General features: G+C 35.1%; 1 protein-coding gene across 4 annotated transcripts in view; it reads right to left on the minus strand.

Annotated features, from left to right (window-relative positions):
• The window catches only part of SLIT2 (slit guidance ligand 2), a 244,645-nt gene that overhangs the window by 87,435 nt on the left and 136,058 nt on the right, over nt 1-21,152 (minus strand). For all 4 annotated transcript variants that reach the window (XM_090139613.1, XM_090139614.1, XM_090139612.1 and 1 more), the window contains exons 5-6: nt 11,148-11,219; nt 737-808 (exon numbers count right to left, since the gene is read on the minus strand). In XM_090139613.1, coding sequence (XP_089995739.1) covers nt 737-808; nt 11,148-11,219 — 144 coding nt within the window. The remainder of the gene's footprint in view (nt 1-736; nt 809-11,147; nt 11,220-21,152) is intronic.

Consider the following 21,152-nt stretch of genomic DNA (forward strand, 5'->3'; position numbering starts at 1 on the left):
TGCTGTCTTAAATTCTTTGGGAACAGAGACACTTTGTTCATTATCCTGACTGTTTTGAGGTTGGGTGTCACTGATGATAATTTTGTTACCTTTTACCTCACCAATGATAACAGTGAGAAAAAAAGTATACAGAAATATAATTGCAATAAAAACCTGAAATGGCATACAAACATGTTTCTGTTTCTATATGCATACACAGAAAAATTAAAATCTTTAAAAATCCACATAACATAGACAGGCTAAACCTCTCACCACATACCGCACTGTTCGCTAGGGAAGTGCCTCTCTGAAAACACCTAGATTGTCAGATATATTTAGTATATTGTTCCTTAAGTAGAGAGGCTGGACAATCAAACTGATGTCAGACTGTACAACAAAGGCAATCATGGAAATGTTCAGCACCTCAGCAATGATGTATCATTTACAAAATAATTGGATTCATTAATACTCCTCTCTCCATTTTAAAAGGAAATATTTATTATTTTTTTACAGTATCTATCATCTGCTTTTTTTTTTTTTTTAAATTGTTTGTTATGGTTGCCTGGCAGATTAAAGGAGCATCTCCGTCTCCCCTGACATTTTTACCATTATATAGCACATCGCAGTGGATCATTTTAAGACATCTTTTCACCAGACAATTCTGACACCAGACTTGCAGCTCACAGATAAGCTTTTACATTAGTACTCCCCAGATACCGAGCTCTTGCTAAAAGTCAGAGATAGAAGCAGTACTTACAGCACTTCCAGGTCGCGTAGAGCCCTAAATGCCCCATCTTCAATACAGCTGATCTGGTTGTAATCCAGTTGCCTGTTAAACAGATTAGGACGGTATTTGTAAAGGAGCTGAGCGCTGGCAGTGCGTGTGGAGCAAGCCTCCTATGGGTGTGCATGGCCACACTAACTGAAACACTCTCACAAACATGCTCGCGTGCTTAGGACTGTCAGACACCATGCCGGCCTGGATGCTGCCACAGAAATCTCTTTTTGTTCTGAACTGTCTGCGCAAAACAGCAGCTCCAGGAGAGCTCCAGTAAATAATAACTGCACCTTATATTAAATGCCAAAGGAATGCAATTTCATTACATCAAGAAAAGCTATCCATTAAAAGCTCTCAGCGTCATCTTGCTGAAACAATTTCATTAAGGTAAAGGACGGTAAATCACTTAATGTCACACGCATCCCCTCGGTGACCTAACAGAATCCATTTATCAGAGCAGCCCAGCTGCATGTTAATTCCCTGCGCCCTGGCAGCCGTGAGCGAGGGACCACTTTTAGGGGTGCATCTGCCTCAGATGGTTGGTGTAGGGGCAAGGAGGGGCGTTAACAGCCATCAACTTCTCCACTATTTCCCAATGCAGAAATATTAGCATCCAAGATATTTACATACACAGCTATATCCTTTAATTCTGCTCCAAATCAAACTAGCATTTCTACTAGAAGCTTCAGCGTGCAATTTTCTGCATAGTTTGTGCTTTCTGCAGTTGTTTGCAGATAGGATATTGTCACGGAGCCCTTGAATTCTGGACATAAAACTCAGCAATCCATCCCATACATTATTAATCTTTAAGTATTAAGTTATGAAAAATTTACATTCATTTCTCTGAAGAATTCTATTACTTTTTCAATCCATAACATTGATACAGTACATATAGCACAATTTAAAAACAGTATGCTGAAATTAAACACTATGCAAATACAAAATCCCAGTGTTTATAAGTTTCTCATATAGATATTGACTATAATTCCTGTAAATATGCAAAAAAACACAACTTCACTTCAAAAAGATCTTCAAACCTCATACCAGTAACAGATAATATATAGGGACAAATGTGTGTGAACAATAGCAAGTGAATGAACAAAATACAAATGAACTCTGTCCTTTCTATCTCCAATCATGTATTAGCTACTAGGGCTAATGAGGTGTTTACTAAAGCTTCTTCTGTGATTCTTCTGAACCTACGATAACCTTTTACTTTATTCATAAATCATCACATCCACTGTTGAGTTCAACATACCAACTTCTTTAAAGTTCTAGCTTCATCCACATTTTTCATCTGAATTACTACTATGCAGAATAAAATATTACTTCTACAGCAGTCTGTGTTTCTGTGTACTGAAAGTTACATTGAAATGCAAACTATAATTTCCTTAATATAATCTTTAATAATTTTGGTGCAGTGTTATAGCACTAGTGCTGCAGTGCTGGAATATTTAAGCCTGCTTACTGAGGCTCTTTTCATTTTACTAATTAATTTCATTTAACAATTAAGTTAATAGACTTTTTATTTTATACAGGTAAAATATATACAAAGTACAATTTTCTAACCTCTTCAACAATTTATCACAGCTATTTAAATTAGTACAATGTCATGAAATGCTACCCTTGACACAATACAAAAGAGAAATTGTTTCCAGACAAATTGGAAAAATCTTTTAATGCCATTGAATTTGCCTAATGCAGTCTGCAGGTTAATCTGTAAAAGGGTGAGCTGTATGTTTGCCCATATCTTATTATCCTTAGCTGTCAATGTATAAATCAGTGCTGACACAGCTTCTTCTAAATCATCCATATTATACACAAAAGAAAATCTTTTAACAGTACAGAAAGCACTTGAGTAAATCTTGTCCTACACAAACTGAAAGGCAGATTTCTTCCACTAGCAGCAGCTGTGGTGCACCCGAAAACTTTTGGACTGCTTCCTTTAGGGAATCATCATTACCACTATCTTAGTGAAGGGTGAGTTGTTTTCATTTAAATCCTCTTACCAGAAAGACTTCTTTGTTTGCAATGAACTAATGAATTGGTTAGGGCTTCAGGGAAGGGAATTTTGTGGATGGGAGGGGAGAAATGTTTCCAAGGTTTATAAACGATCTTTGGAAGATACTACCTTCCTTACGCTTCAGACAATTTTCTACCACTTATGACAATGATATGAAAGGATCAGAAAAACACCATTAATTGGTATAATGTATATTTTTTAAGCTACATAAGACTGCGTCCTTGCCTTGAAGAGCAATTTATGGTATTGGTAATATATGGTAATTTTGTTAAGGTAAAGATATTCATTGAATATAAAAATATAAATCCAAACAAAAAGGTAGGCAATATTTCATAACAAGCTTATCATTTATGTGTAATGTCCTGCTATTGGATATACTGAAGAAGTGTGAATATTTAGGGTTAGATTGGTTTCTGAGAACCAATTGCGTGAAGACTTTGGGTGTAAGCAAGGGAGCAAAGAAATACACACGTCTCCAATTTTAAGCTGTCTTGTCATTTATTTTTAGCATAATGATTTCTAAAAACATACATTAAAATATCTACAATGCTATGAAAAAAACCTTTCTCATCACTAAACTATTTACAATAATATAGTAGCTGCATTCTAGAGGACTTCATTTCCTCTGAGAATTTCTTTTCTTCTTTTTACATGACTAAAAACCCTGAAGAACAGAAGCTGAGCAGACGTGGACCAACGACACTGGCCCATCATCCTCCTTCCCCTCTCCTCAATATATCCCACAGCTTTTTTCCCTACTATCTCTGTGTTGGATGTTTTCTATGTGGGACTTCTCCACCTCTCTGAATCATTCTGTTTCCATACTTTCCTTTCTGCCTTCACTTCCACAAAGCAGCTGATTACTTTGGGTAGTGTGGATCCTGCAAAGCTCATAAAATGCCAAACAACAGCTGATGTATTCAGAATCTTTCAGACACTGCAGTATTACCTGGATATTTCATATGCTTCATATTTAATGCTATTTAAAATGTTAACATTTACATGTAGCAAAGAACATTCAACTAGGAAGTCAATGTGCGTTTTAGAATGTCTATGCATTGGTTTCGCAGGCACACCCAACACTGTAGAAACATGTTACTAACCTAGATATTCCTCCCTTTTAGCATTTGTTTTCTATCAGATAATGATGAAGTAAAAAAAAAAAATTTATTATGCATAAGAAGAACTTTTCATGACATAAATTTGAAAACTGCTACCTTCAGAGAAAAAATATCTGACTGAGAGAGAAAACCTTCTTTCCTCTTTCACAGAAGCTGAGTTAAAAGTTACAATGATTTCAAATCTATATCTAACTTCATCCTCCCATTATTCAGCACTTGAGAGCACTTTCTGGTAAAAGCAGGAGTGGCACCACGCAGCTTTAGCATCATCTTTTTTGTTCAGAAATGATTTTATTCTACTAACGAATCAAATTAATTGTAAACATTTTTAAGAAGTCATCAGAAAAAGTTTGAATCTCTTCTAGATCCCTGTGGTGTCTTTCTCACCAGTAAATATTAATAAATCTTTCTAGTCTTAGCACACTGTACACTGTATTTCATAACATTATATTTTTCCTTGGGAAAAGAACATAGTGCACGCTATTTATCACTGCAGTAGATTTTCTGGAAGTAGTCACTATTTTAAGATCTCCTTGTATTTTTTTTTACAACAGAACTGAGTTATGTTTTCCTATTTCTCAATTCCTCTCTCAATTTCAATTTCAAGTGGGATCAATAACTTCAGAGGTATTGGTTGAGAAAGATGTAACAGGACTGTGTAAGAATTTATTCTGTTTTATCAAACTTCAGAGAATTGATTGTTTTCTGTGCCTGTTTATTGCTATTCTTTCATTGGGAAGTGAAGTGCTTTTATTTACTTGCACTTGCTAATGTAATTTATTTTGCCCTTTGCTAAATTTTCCTGTAAAACATTTTAATGTATATATATTTTTTCTAATATACATCATCCTTTTTCTTTTAACTTGAAATTAATAAGCAAGGCTTAAAAGTACTTCTAAGAAAGACATACATAGACATACATACTATACATAGAATAAACTAGAAGAAAAGGGAGAAAAGATTTATTGCTCCATCCTCTCAAAATGACCTATCATTTTAGTTACCTAAAACCACAAGTAATGTCTTGAAGTAAAAAAATTAAAAAATGAAAAATAAGAGATAACAGGAGAATGCTATGAAAAAGAGGAACACTGAATGAGCAATCTGTGATTTCTGTAATGCATTTTAACCAAATAGATGACAAACAGCCTCAAGACCATTATAAATGTGGAGAGCATATATGTTGTAAATATGAGGAACAGGAAAAGCCATACCAGAGGTCATGCATGTAACCCATGAAAGTTCTACTAGAATTATTTATTTATTTAAATGTTAATTATAAAATCCTTACCTGGAGAGTTGTTTTTTTTAAAAAAAAAAAAGACTTGCAAAAAATTAAGTTCTCAATTCAGAGACTTCTAATGTGAAACTCATCTTCAAAGCCAAATGTTCTTCCTGATTTAAAAATATAATTGACTTTAACATTTCATAAATGATTTATTTATGACCAAAAGGAAACTTATTTTAGCAGGCCAAATTTGAGGTAAGTAATCGGTAATGAAAAATAGTAGCATTAAAAATGGCATTCAGCTCCCATATTGAATTGGTCTTTTGCTGAAACAATCAGAAAGAACAACTTTTTGCATGAAGACCATAAATTCACTGAGCCTTTTGGCAACAACAGTTTAAAGAGTGACTAGAAAAGTTCACCTATGCTTTCCATCATTCCTCAGTGATACTTTTTGACTCTACCAAAACTCATAAGTATACACAGAACGTACTAACATCCTGTGAAAACCTTTATAGATGTATACCTGAAACACAGGTGGCTGAACAGGCTAGTCGTTAAATGATTCCCACTAAGAATAAGAGCGAAAAATATATCAATTCTAAATTCTTAAAAAAATTTCTCAGACAAACAATGCATTTGGATTAGCACTCATACAGATGAGCAGACAGCACACTTCCAGTTGCAGTGGAATTCTGTGTGTAATCTGAAAAGAAATCAGTAACAATACCTTCAGCAGGACTCTATAGCTTCCAGCTGCTAATAACACTGAACTTCAAGAAAAAGTCCAGTCATGGCCAGACAAAATGAATACAACAGTTATGCTTTTAGTGACAATGCAAGCTTTAAATCTTTCACAATAGACCCATAAAGGTATCAAAGTAACATCATGCATCATAATGTTATTGAAGGTTCTGGACAAAGTTTAGTGGATACAGGTGTCTCTTTCTCCACTAATTCTCCATTTTCTAAGTCAGTTCTATCTGTAAAACTACTATGTTCCCCTGTAGCCTTTATCTTTGTGGTGACAGCTACAATGCCCAATAGCATCCTGGCCCGAAGATCCACCATGACCATGACCTACATAATGACCGTTCAATTCCCCTTACTTTTCTGACCCAGTAGCCAATGACTCCATAAACTCTCAGTTTCCTTTTGTTACAAGAAAAAGGAGAGAACAGCTCCTCTGTAGCCACCTTTCTCCTGCTCCCCGATGGAGCAAAAATGCCCAAGAGGACATCACTATCCCCTGAAACAAGAAAAGCAGGCCACAAAATACTTGCAGGAATACAATGAAACCGTTCCGTCCTATTTTATTGTTGGCTTCATTTTGATGGTAAGTGTATTTATTATCACAGTTCTGCCATGATGTGCGTTACTGCTTCCCATCCTTTTCCATGTATTGATTACACAGCAGAAGAGAAAGTTGGAATCTTAGAAAACTTTCTGTACTCTGTATAGAAATCTCAGAATCACTAGATGTCAAAATCTGCTTCTCAAAATCTGAAACTATTATTATTGTATTTACAACAGTGTTTCACATTTGCTTGATTTTTAAGCCTGGTTATTTTAATTCCTTCTAACCAGATCCAAGAAACAATCCATCCAAATTTATAAGCAGAGTAGCTAAAGCATTTTCTTAACACCTTAAATTTAAGTAAAATTCCTGAGGTTGGGAAGCTTTCAAATTTAAATGTTCCACAACTGGTGTGAGCACTGTACCACAGGGAGGATTATGAAACCATCATTAACATGTATATTAAAAATATGTATTTTATTTCCAATCTATATGATAATTTCTATTTGCTTTTTAAAAATCTTCTGAAAAGCCTAACTTTTTGAAGCAAATTCTCCAAGAAAGGTACCAAATTACGCTGTAACTTTGGGAATTAAGCTTCCCTCATTTATTGGCACAGTTTTTGAAGAACTTGATTCATTAGCATTAACCGGGCTGCAGTCATGAGAGCAAAGTCAGGATGCTGAGAGAGATCATAGAATGGCTTGGATTGGAAGGGATCTCAAGGATCATCAAGTTCCAACTCCGCTGTCACAGGTAGGGTTGCCAGCTGCTATATCAAGTACCTGATCAGATTGCCCAGAACCCCATCCAGCCTGGCCTTAAACATCTCCAGGGATGGGGCATCCACAACTGTTCTGGGCAACCTGTTCCATCATCTCAACACTCTCTCAGTAAAACACTTCCCCGTGACATCTAATCTAAATTTCTCTTCCTTTAGTGTAAAACTATTTCCCCTTGTTCTATCATTATCTACTCACGTAAAAAGTTGATTTCCCTCATGTTTTATAAACTCCCTTTTAATAATGGAAGGCCAAAACGAGGTCCCACTGCAGCATTCCCTTTTCCAGGCTGAACAAGCCCAGTTTCTCCAGCCTGTCTTCATAGAAGTGCTCCAGTCCTTGGATCATCTTCTTGGCCATTCTCTGGACTCTCTCCAAAAAGTCAACATCTTTCCTGTGTTGGGGGTCCCAGACTGGAGCAGTACTCCAGTTCACAAGGGCAGAATAAAGGGGGTCAATCACCTCCCTCATCTTGTTGGCCACCGCTCTTCTGATGGAACCCAGGATACGACTGGATATCCAGGCTGCAAGCGCACACTGCTGGCTCATGTTAAGTTTTTCATCTACCAGGATTCCTAAGTCCTTGACAGCATGGCTATTCACAAGGAGTTCTTCTTCCAGTTTGCATACAAATCTGAGATTACCTCGACCCAAATGCAAAACCTTGCATTTGCTCTGTTCAATCTCATTAACAAGGGCCCACCTTTTGAGTTTCCAATACCTCTGGATGGCATCCCTTCCTTCTGCTGTATCTGTTGCACCCTGTCTGATTGGCATTTGGGAAATCAGATCTGAGCATCATGTTTAGTCTCAGTACCCCCAGCACATGCTGACAGATCCTGGTTGGGGTGAGTCCAACTAAGATCATCAAGATGAAGCAGGTGACATTAGGGCACAGTCTGTGAAAACTGCATTTGTTTAGCCTTAAGAACAAAAGGCAAAGGGCGGGGGATAATATAGTTACCTATAAGGGCCTAATAGGAGGACTTTTTTGTTTTGTTTTGTGATGGGGCTTGTTGCTGAAATTGTAATTTCTCACAATGCCTTGCTCAGTTTGTTTCTTTTATCGTTTACAGAATACATCTTATAAATATTATTAAGACGTCGAAAATGGAACTATGGCCCCATCTCATGGAAACTGAACAGCTGTTTCTGAGAAGCATCAAGAAGACTCTAGAGCTAACATACTAGCAGGAAATCAAAAGATACAAGTGGTATTATCAACTTTACAGGACACAATTTTCTTCAGGTATTCTGAGTTAACACCTAATTCCTTTTGCTCCATGAAAACGAAAACAACATTCTTTGGTGACCATAAAATCTATTCCAAAATGTTCCAGCTCCTAATTCGAGTGGTAAATATTAATCTGTAATTTCTATTCTGCAAAATAAAATATATAACCAGTTTTATTTCTCTGAGATTTGTTAACTGCCTTTGGAACAGCTTACAGCTAACACTTAGGATGATTTTAAATGCACTCAATTTATCTAATGAAGCATCCCTGTAACTTATATTGTAATTTATCTGATGTTTTTTAGACAAAATAAAACTTGCATTTCCAAAGTTTTCTAATGCAGGTTTCTTTAGTCTTTGTACCTTCACCTCTCTCTTCGATACATTTGGTTAACATCTTTTAAAGTATGCTTACCCTTTAGACAATTACAGAAGAAACTGTGATATTAGAACAAATATTGAATGCCACTTATGTCAGTTCTCAGCAAAACCGCTGTGGTTGCCATTCCCTAGTTTAATCATACCACAGATGCTACATGCCTTCATTTTATAGTCCCCTTTGTTTGCAAAGAGATGCCTTCTACATATATTACCCATCCACTGATTTTTTCATTTCTTGGAGAATGAAATAAAAATGGTATATTTCTTGCAGTGATCCTTCTTTAAGTGTAATACAAATGGCTAAATGGAAGGCTAGTATTCAGTTCTTTCCATCTTTACTAATTTTCTGGAAATGAACAAAAGTTATTCGTTTCCTGACTACCTGCTCTACCAGCTACAAAAATTCTGTGCTGGACTCTTGCCTCATGAACTCACATGTCACTCTGATACTCACACCTACACCTCACATAATATACAGTGAGTGACCAGGAATGAAGGTAGCATTTACAACAAGAGAAATGTGTTTGTTGCTGCTTACTGCTGCAGCGGCATCATAAGTATTAAATATCAAATTTCTTTCTTTTTTTGTCTTTCTGGGACCACTGAAAAAATGCAATTTCTGTAGTTTTCCTAGTATCACAATAAGCTATGTGCCACAGACAAGATTTGGATTTTTGTGGCAATTACACAACCTTATGAAACTTTTGTTTGAATTATCTTCCAAAAGATAAAGTCTTTAAAGAGCAGATGTACTGTTTTATGCACATTTTCAACATAATTCAGGATCCTTACCATGAATGTTATCTTATCTAACAATTAGCATTCTAACTCAGTTCCTGACTGGAATTATCTCACTATACATACTTATTCCAGTCAAGTATACTACCCTGCCATTTGAAAACTCTCAATAATACTTTTATTTTTACACTAAAGTTTCTTTTTTTAGCTGTATCAATTTTCAAATATTAAAGGCCACACAAAAAAATGCAAGCTTACCCTTGTAGCTATGCCCCTTTCCAACCATGAATAATGATGGAACTAGTTCTGGATAGAAACTTATATCTTTTAAACAAAGTAACAAAGCTGCTTTGAAATTTGCTTGCAAGTTTTTAAGCATAATAGACTCAAATATGTTAGTTTTTCCACCTAGTAACAAAGAAACCCACATTTCTAGAAATCAAAGCAAGCAGGGCAAATGCTTGTCCATTCTGCTAAATTCTTGAATTTATGCCTTCCTAACTGATTCGTGTGCAGTGGTAAGGGCAATAGAATGGAGTAGAGTTCATCACAGGATGCCAAAAACACAATGGGCTTCACTCCCGGAGATGCAACATCTAGTACATGCAATCATGAAGCACTTAGAGCAGTTCAACTAAAAAGATCTCTAAATTGACAACTACAATTAGTAGAAAGTATTTCAACAGAAATTACATGAAAGCATAAGAACTTAATACTTCCTTGTTCTCACTGATGTGAATAAGACTGCAATTACACTTTTTCATGGCTGCATCACAAAGGCAGCTTCACGGTCTTTCTTGACCCCAGCAGAATATGTCCTCTGTCTTTGTTGGTTGTTTACAAGCAATGAACCTCCAGCTCACAGCTGCAGTTACAGCTTTTGAGTGGATGACCTTGTTTCCTACTATAGAAGTTCATGACAATCTTCAGGTCATTCAGCTCATTCAGATCACTAAACTGACTCACTACTCTAAACAAAAGTCAAAAAGTCATTGCTTTCTTTTGTCTTGAAGCACATATTTCTTCACACAGAAGCTGTAAGAATTAAAAACTTGCCATGAACTTTAGGGTCACTATCTTCTAGCTTTCAGAAAATACTTATTTTGCCACAAAAGAAAACTGTGGGAGAAAAGTAAATACTGAAGTAAGAAAACATATGTGAGCAAACTAGAGAATAGCATGATCTTTCTTTCTCTCTTTCTCTCTTTCTCTCTTTCTTTCTTTCTTTCATACAGGCAAACAAAACACAGATACATAGACATGAGGAAGAAAAGATTTTTCTACATGAAACAATGAAACGTTTAAAGTAATTTGACCTTCAAATATTAAATTCAGGTTATAATAAGTAAATACTTGCAATATCTTTTTCTATTCAACTTCATTTAAATGTTTTAGATTTCATGATGGGCAAATATAGGATGCTTAAATAGGTTAAAATATTTTGCCAAAACAAGATTGGTTTTATGCAAGGATTACTTGAGCAGCTATAAAAGTGCTTAGCAATAAGGTATCTGACAGAACAAAAGGAAATTGCATTGACAAAGCATTATCATCAGAGTACATATAAGAAGGAGGAAAATACTTACAGATTTTTTATGTCTACTGCTCCACGAAATGCCTTCCTGGGTATGGCTTGAATCTGATTTTCACTAAGATCACTACGAAAAAGAAGATTAAATGAAACTTAAAATCTGCCACATATATTTCTGTGTACAACAACAAAAAAGATTCTGTCAGCAAACAATTCCAGCCATTATCATCCAATAAATGTTCCTGATGAAACTTACATTATTATTTGAACTGATTTGCAATTGAAGAAAAATAAGTAGCAAAAATACTCAAATTAGTTTATCTTTGTTGCACTACGTAGCTCCCTTTCAAAATAACAGTAATTACGCCAAACCTAAGTAGAAGCATTACACAGTTTAATAATGCAGGCCAAACTGTTTTCATTTTTAACTGATTGATTTTAATTTTCAACTCATTCCAAGCACATGGCATGAAATCACACCATTTGGAAGCCTTCAGAGATGCATCTACCTACAGAAAGTAAGAAATTAGATGAAGAAGCTTGCTTAAGCCTCTGAATGCAATTCAGAAACAAATCAGAAGTGTACAGACTGTATTTTCACTAGAATTCTTTCTTAGGTCACAGAGAAGTTCTGTTGTGAATGGCTACATTTTGCTTTGCTAAAACCAAAACACGAGCTTCACTCCACAACATCAAGTACTCCAAAGCATCCTCCACAAGCACTCCAATCCCTAACAGTAATGTTTTCAATATCTCGTATTTTAAAGACAATTTTTAGATAACCTTTTCTGGGAGATTTTAGGAGAAATATTGCAAAATGGTGCACAGAAGTAAGACGTAGCTGAGATGAAATGAATAAGCAGGAATGATTCAGTTGATTAAATACAATCATGCTTTCGACATGATCTTTTTCTGAAGTGTAATCTAGCATGAGCTCATATTTCTATTTATTAGAAATCACTCCTGGAGATTTTTTTCAAATTTATGAACTCAAAGAATTGTTTGAGGACTTTATAAAACTCCATGCTACCTGACTCCAGAAAAATTTACATCAATATAATATCTTTGAAAATAATGCTATGTACATTGTCAGCAAGTTTGTTTTACTGGAGGCATTTTCAGTTTATGGAAAACCACATTCTGTATACTAAATCTTTCACACTTTGCGCATATAACTGTACTCCTGTATCTCGCAACTTAGCTGTTATTAACAGTATGTAGAAAAAGGAGCATCTGTGAGCTATGATTTAATTTTCAGTCCACCTAGGTAATCCTGACATAGAATATGACTGCATTGCTGACAATAAATTCAAATAATATAAATAAAAAGGCAGCCTTCAGCATATGTTACATTGATGATTTAACGACTGACTTCCTTTAATTCTATCACAAATATAAATAGTAAACATCTATGTATATGGTTATATTTAAGCAACTAAAACATTTTACCAATACATAAATTGAGCATAAAGTGGTTTAAAATAGTGATTTCTATCATGATCTAGGATTAATTGATTATACAGATGTATGTATATATCCACGTAAACCACTGTCATATTCATAAATATATACTGCTGCAGGTAATGGATAACGGTGCATTACACTATTTATGATGGTTAATTGATTATCATCATTCACCATTTTGTATAATTTTAAAAGTTGGAGATGAACAAAATTGAGACACTTGTGTAAATTATTTCAAAAATATGAACAGTCAGAATCAGAGAATGGCTTGGGTTGAAAGAGACCTCAGAGATCATCCAGTTCCAACCCGCTGCCTTAGGCACGGCTTCCATCCACCAGATAAGGCTGCCCAAGACCTCACCCAACCTGACCCTGAATACCTCCAGGCAGCCTGTGCCAGGGCCTCACCACCTTCTCTGTGAAAAACTTGCCCATGACATTTAATCTAAATCTCTCCTTGTTTAGTAAAACCATTTCCCCTTGACCATCACTAGCTATCTACATAAAAAGTTGATTTTCCTCCTGTTTATAATATCCCTTTAAATATGAGGTATTCTCATAGCCTTCTCTTCTCTTTCTTTCCGTAACTAAATACACATCTTAGCACAAGTGCAAAATAAGTATCTGTCACAGCTATTAAGCCTGGTTTTTCTCTAAACCATGCATTGAGACTGTATGTGTGTATGCATATGTGAATGAAAGCCAGATGCATCCACAGCATCATCTTCATGCAGCACAAGGTCATGCAGACTAGTGTCCCCTACTGATTTTCGCAAATTTGAAATGTAAACTACTTAATTGAAAAGGTTCCCAAACTTTCTGTGAAAGGCACTTTAAAAAACCTCTCTAGATGTCTCTAGACCTCTCCCAACATTCTTCTCCAAGTTAGCCAGTCTTTTTCCAAGATAATTCTTTTTGCAATGCATCTGTTGGGTTGTGAAACGTTCTTAGAATTGTTTATGTAACAGAATTTAAATCATTCCTTCATTGCAAAATTCTCTATTAAAAAAAATACCATTTTCAACACAAAAGCTATGCCTACTTATAATAGGAAAGTTCTTAGTAATTATTTATTGATTGCTTCAGGTTTTCATCTGCTCAGTTTAAAAAGGTTTTCTTATAAAAACCTTGAGGGGCTTAACCAAACATTTAACTTTTTATTCTTGCATAAATTACATCTGTGTTTCACAGTGCTTAACCATGAGTCAGTAACAAGTTGCTGTGTGGTCTTTGTAAGATATTTTAACTCATTCCTCTGCAATTCTTAGATTGGTCACAAGAAACAAACAAAACAAAAACAGAGCCACATGTATCACAGGTTGGCTTTTGGGAAACGGGGCAAAAAAACTATTTTGTAGATAAAACTGGACAATTTTGCTGGTCATTCTGTTTCACTGACTTGACTTTGCAGTCTATATTCTGCAATAACAAAAGGTGCAAATCTTCTTTTCAGCCTGTTAGGTGTTTTCATGCACTAAGAACTCTGTAGGCTCCATTTCCCATTTCAAAAAGAAGGACCATTTCAGCACGTGTGTACACACACCAAGAACCACTTATGTTGGTGCTTGATACTTGTAAAGGAAAGATACTCTATGAATTTAAATAAAACTGAACACGCAACTTTTACAAGAACAAATCTAAATTTCTGAGAGGATAGGCATGATCCTATCTTCACATTAGAAATCAGCAATATGATCAAGAAATTATTCTTTACAGTTATAGCAGCCCGAGACTTCATATAAAAAAACCAGCATAGTTGTGGAACATCAGAACTTATTCAAAATGTTTTGTATAAAACTTGATTGGAAGAGTCAAGGTTATCCTATACAGTTTTTGAAAGTAAGTACAATGATATAATGACATTTTACTGAATTCAACTTATGTAGATCCTAGTTGTCCTATGGACCACTCCACTAAATTGTCAATGCAGTAAGTCATTTCTAGAGACATATATTCCAAATTATTAACTCTTAAGCTATTGACCCTTTCAGAAAATCACTGAGTCCTAGCTTTGAGGGCTTCATGCTCATCATCCACTGGCTTGCCACAGAATCCTCCATCACCCAGTCTTCAATGTGCTGACTCAATCATTTTTGAGCAAAAAGTTTTTCAGTGCCAGAACAGTTTTATATAACTTCAGTATCTTTGAGTGCAAGATGTCCTCAAAGGCTATTCTGAGGCTTGTTTCACCAAGGCAAGAGATGACATGAATACTGGAGTAACTGCCAGATTCTTGTACAAAAATCCACCTAGGCAGGTGAGGCTCTTGTCAGAGAGGACTTACATAAGTGCCTGTGCTGCTCTAGGTATAATTGCACCATCCTCTTGGTAGTGGCTGGTTTCTTTACAGTATCTCTTGGCTGTGTATATGTAAAGCATTTTGTTGAGTTGTAATATTCAGGCTGCAACTTCATTTTCTCAAAAACAAAACAAGAAAACAAAATCCATACACCAAACCAAGCTGCACTAAATGAGGATACACTGAGAACTGACAAGGAAGTCTGAACTTTTGCCCAACTATATTGATTCTTTGAAAAACTTGTGTACATTTTAATTTTTCCTACAGAGGTCAGGTATATATTTCTAAATTAGAGACTAAATGTGTTGCACATAAGTAAAATTACTTTTATTAACATATCACTCAAATGATAAAAGCAGAGATATGTTATGATATGTCCGAGATCACTGATTAAGTAAGCCCTGGAATTATCATGCTTGCACAAAATATAATTCCCTTTTAAGCAAACCAGGTCAGGCAATTTACATACAGTGCATACGGATGCCTCATCTTTTAAACCTATTTCAAAGATAAAGGATTTAAATGTGGTATTCTCAATGACACAACAGTAGAAGTTGACTAGTTTGAAATTATGCCTCAAAGAATGTAGATTTATGTTTTTCATAAACTGATGAAACAAGAAAAAAATGTAAAAATTAAAATAGTAAGCCTCTTAACTCCACCTCCCAAAGAATCATTTTATGTATTCAGTTAATTATTTTTTTTTTCTACAGAATATATTAGTAAACATGATGCATAATGCTTTGTGGAAATAGCAGAAAGACCTTGCCAAAACCTTGTTTCTATTGAAACCTTCCTAAGAAACAGGATGAAACCGGTATATTTCTATTTATTGAATTCACTGGTTAGTAAGTAGAAGTATATCACAAAACAAAACAAAACAAAAAAACTAAAAACCTCCTAACATTTTAAGTTCCTAACAGTATTGGTATTAATCTCTCACACACACAAATCAATTCTTACAGAAAGACTGCAAAACTTATATATGCTATTGTTTCTTTATCAAAGGGTAAAGCCCTCAGATAACCTGATATTAATGAGCCTGATAGAGTGCTTCAGCTCTTAAAAAATGCAGAGAGTACTGCATTGCAGCTATTTTATTACTCACCATATATGGCTCCCAGTTGAATATTCCATTCAACCTTAAAAGGAGTGCTAAATTTTTAATTATATAAATTGAAACACCACACATAATATCTATATCATACACTGTTAAGATATCACAGTTTTCTTGTGTGGCTAAAACCATGTGTTTGTTCTAAAACAATAAATCTTCTGAAGATGGCAAACCTGCTTGTAAATTTAATTACTTGTAATTTTATTTTCCTCTATGGTTTAACCTCCCTCAGTGTCTGACCAGGCATATCATAAATCTATACTGCCATTCCCTACTTTGTAAAATACTGAGTACTAGGAATGAATGATGTATCCTGATTTTTAAAGAAAAAGGCAGAAATATCGACTCAAGGTACTGAATACTCATCAGTGTACTTATGCCAGTTCTATAAACAATTCAGAAGGTGACTATTCATATTCAGGGTCCTGAATAATTATATAAATACTTCTGAAATTAATTAAGCAAGCTCGCTTGGTATTTCTCCCACCAGCAAACAATACATTCAACAAGAGCTAACCATATTCTGCACAAAACCACACACACCCACATAAAGCAAAACACCGCAGATAATGAGACTACAGAGCTATTATCTAAAGGAAAAAGCAAAACAAACATTTCAGTAAAACTATTTGACTGAAAATCAAATTTATGAGTTTGGATGTGGGACAAGATGATCACTGATGAGTATCTATAGGATGATCACTGAGACCTACGAGGCCCTGCACATGTCCCAGCATTCTTCTCCAGTAAGTGTGCTTACCGGGGCATCTCATCTGACATGACATATTCCAGTGCAAGATCCAGCTTTGCACCAGCCCTTATTTATTCCCCAACTTTGATGTTAGGGAGTGTAGAGTCAGCCTCACAGGGAGGCAGCAGCAGGTAAACCTAAGCTCCTGGAGGAAAACAAGAATATGCTGCAATGTGGCAGCATAATGGAAATGAGCCAGAGCTAGAAGTTTCAACTGTGTCATGAGAAATGGATGCAGAGATTACTTTATATTATCACTAAACTTTGGAAAAACTCTCAGATCCAAAATAATGTTATTTTGAGGGTTTTGAGAGAATGCTGATAGTAGCTTCCATTTGCAGAAGTTGTTTCGGCAGTGGGTTTCCCAGTGTGAAGAGGACAAAATGGCAAAGTAACTTTTTCTGTCCTGCTGGATTCCTGATTTGGGTTTCACTCCTAAAATGCCAGACAGGTTTCCATTTTCTGAATTTGAAATAGAAATATATATTTCAATTCCATATAATCTGGAAAAGATTGTGCTATAATGGAAAACTTTTGATCAAATTTTTGTTTGTTCATGAATCTTCATTAATTGTCACACAATCAGGAAACTATATTCTACAGCTGCAAAATTCCAGCATGACAAGGACTTTAATCTAAGAACTCTTCTGGATGCTACAGAAACATGCTTTGGCAACCTGTATTTTTATTATATTAGGATAACATATATAAGCTGGAAAATCATTTTCAGAACTTCATAGTGGGAATCAAACCAATGTGAAAAGCATCCAGCAATAGAGGTGCTGCTGAAATATAGTGTTATGGTCTAAGTGCAAGGAGAGCATAACGGAGAGATAATTCTACAAATAACAGCTCAGTTGAACTGAACTTAATAAAGCCTGGAAATCAAATTTCCATCATGGCAGAAATGTACCACATTATAGCAAGAGCCTACTAAACAAACATGAATGTTTTGATCTATAACTCAATGCTTTTCTTTTTATCTCACATTCAGCAAACATATTACTGTATTCAAATAAGTAAATACCTTTCCTATCAGCCAAATGAGGCTTATCCAGTTAATTGTTACAATACTGACATATGTTTGGCTTTATGGAGTTGCAATATTACAAATTGCAGTACTGCATCACTTATTTATGAAGATAATCTTATACTCAAATAGGTTCTCATGTCCTTTTATCAAAGCCTAGCTTTTTGGCAGGCTTACAAATTAACGAAGACAAACAGAATAAAGAAATCTTTTAAAACCATATGCTTAACAGTTCAGCCTAATATCTGGTCCTTAAAATGCAAAACAAACAGAAAAACCAACAAAACAAAACAAAAACTCTACTGTAACATTATTGTTTTATTCTCTGACTACAAAATAAACTATTTAATATCCTATTTACTTAAATGATCCTTCTTCTACTCTTCAGTAAAGCATCCAGTGCAGATATTTCCCTTGTTAATGAAGATGCAAGTGATACCACACTATCAACAGCGGCCAACATTTATCTCCTTGTGATGATTAAAATCCTGAATTATAAATTCCAGCATTAGTTCCATAAATCATTACCTCTAGTCATATCACTCCCACCTGCTTCCCATAAGAGAAACGAAATTTTGCATCTGAGAAAGGTACTATTAACTTTCTTTTACAGACAGAGAAATTGAAGTAGTGTGTTATCATTATGTATCAGTACCATGCTGAGGAGCACAAAGCAGACGAGAAGAGTTTAGATGATGGAATTGCAGGTTCTCTTTGCATTTCGCACTGATTTCCATTTGCTCTGTAGAATCCCTAAAGACGTGTATGCTGTAAACAGTAGGTACAGTCTATTCACACACAAAAGCAGAGTCACTCCCTGTGCCATGGTGAGCTACAACATCCAACTAAATATTTCATACTGCACAACACAGAGCAATCACCACTGTAATATGGGCAGAATGATTTGAGTCACTACAATTCTCATGATAAGGAATGAGTCTTCTGTTTTTCTAAGAATATATAGATTAAACTTCCCTGCTTATTTTCATATCTGTTATTTTCTGTTATTTCAAATTATAGATTTATCCATATAGATCTTTTATAGCTATTACTATACGGTTATTTGTATTATTTAAACAGCAGGTATTTTCATCTATTTTATCTACCTATTTATTAAACATAGATACAAGACATTCATTCACAAAGCACAGAGCAAACACGGATAAAAACTACTGAACTACAATAGAAATACTGATAACCTGCTAATCTACAGTTTATAAGCAACTTCTACCTTATTTTTTAGGTTAAGTCATCAGAAATTGAAATGATGACAAACAATGCTAGACTGTTTTTGTTTGAGAAGCAGACAAACTCCACATACCTATGCAGCATACTGACTTGTTCATAATTTTGAGTATTACTAATTAGTCATTTCTTCACAAAGAAAACAGCATAGAGTGCAATTACCAGTCCTACCTACTTCTTAGTAGGATCACATTTTGGCTTTGGAATAGACAAAATCCTTCTATTGGCATGGAAGTCAATCTATGGGCCACAGAATCAATCCTACTTCACAACGTCTCCAAAAGTGCACTTAAATCAATTTGTATACTCTGGTATCATTTGAAAATAATTGCTTCAGGAGAGTTGCCATTTATTCTCCATTGTGCTCGAGTGACCTAGTGTGACAAATGCTCATTGTGAAATAAAATAGGAGTATTAGGGCCACACATGTATTTCAGTGGAGTCTTAGAAATTATTTTTGAAAAGGCAAGTAGCCTTTATTAGTCTGCTCCACTAAATTAATATGTAATTCTGTTTAAGATTTAAAAAAAAAATAGAAATAATTACATGTTGCAGTTCTTAGAGAGGAATGGACCACCCACAATTTCAAAAGGAGAAAATTCTAATGCTACTTCAAATTTGGCTTCTGATAGAAGGTCCTGCAAAGAAAAACTTGAAGTCCTTTAAAAACATCACCATAAAAAAAAAAAAAAAAAAAAAAAAAAAAAAAAAAGAGTGAGAGAAAAAGAAAGAGAAATGGAAAGGGAAATTCACAGATACTCCATAACTAACAAACTCTTAAACTGGTCAAGCTGAAGGAAGATACTGTTCCTTGTTTTGCATTTCTTAAAAATTTCTTAAAACCCTTACGGATGTCCGAGAGAGCAGCACAGCTGTGTAGTGTGAGGGTATTGTTTACCAACAACCCCACCTGGAGTTCCAAAAGTCAGAGTGAGACATGACTTTTACATACACAGAAGTATATGTTGCATTTAACACTTCAAAAATTCTGGTTTATTATAGACAATAAGTTCTAAGACATATATCCTTCTGCAGCATACACACTATTCACGCATCTTTTTTCCCTTCTTTTTACTTATCCAGGTTGAAATTAAAGGCAAAATAAAAAATCATGGTAGCTCTTATGTGCTATCACTTCACATAGGATCACAAAAGATAATTTCTTTGCAAGAAAAAAGTGAAGGTTCCGCTATTTTAATTCCATCAGCCTGTGATAGGAAATTCAATGATTAATTTTTAATATAATATCTCACTTAGTAGATTTGAAAAGACATTACAAGCTAAGGATTCAGAATGGATAAAGCAAAATACTGCCAGGTAAAATTCACTTCTGGGAAGTGACAAACTCACCATAGGCATGGCTGAAATATCCATTTGGCTTGGTTTAGGTACTTGCTCCCATTAAGAATAGATGAGATGGCACACTTGCCTTTCCAAAAGACTTCTTCAATAGTGTCTGAAAAATCTATAACTACTGTTTTCTGTAACAAAACTTCTTTTTAGCAGGAGTTTGCAGCAGTCAATGTGTCTTTAATATTTAATTTTATTTCTCCTGCTTTGGAACTGAAAGTGTAAGCACTTTTAGGAACTGATTGAAAGATTGTCTGGTATGTTGTCTTGTTTCACTTCACCATCTATAGCCCCGTGAATTCTCTTCTGAAATACCACTCAGTGAACCATGGCAATTCTTCTCTTTGTTCAAAGTGAGCAGAGCAAATTCCTGATACAGCACCATTACTTATTGCTGCTATTGCAATACAGGTAAGTAATAATTACATCCCTAGATACAGGCGTTCTTCTCCAAATATAGGCCCATATTGTTAAGTCCAAATCTTTCCTAACAGAAAAACTAACCTTGAACACTTTGTCAAGGGGCAGCCAAGTCTTTGAGAGTAAGCTAAAAGGATCTTGCAGTTTATTAATGTTGAATGGCACTGTGCTCAGTCTTCCTTCACCTGAATTGAACAATACAATTTTAGGATTGTCTCTTGAGACAGGCTGATTGCTTAACAAGACAGATTTATTGCAGTCTTAGCTTCATACAATATATGTGCATTCATACAGTGTATGCTTCAGGCTTTGATGCTGTTGCCCATCACTGCCAAAAAGTAAAATAAAAACAGAAAGAAGGGGGGAAAAAAAAGCAAATTATGA

This window comes from Phasianus colchicus, chromosome 4 (assembly GCF_987193195.1).
Source record: "Phasianus colchicus chromosome 4, bPhaCol1.hap1.1, whole genome shotgun sequence".
NCBI lineage: Eukaryota > Metazoa > Chordata > Aves > Galliformes > Phasianidae > Phasianus > Phasianus colchicus.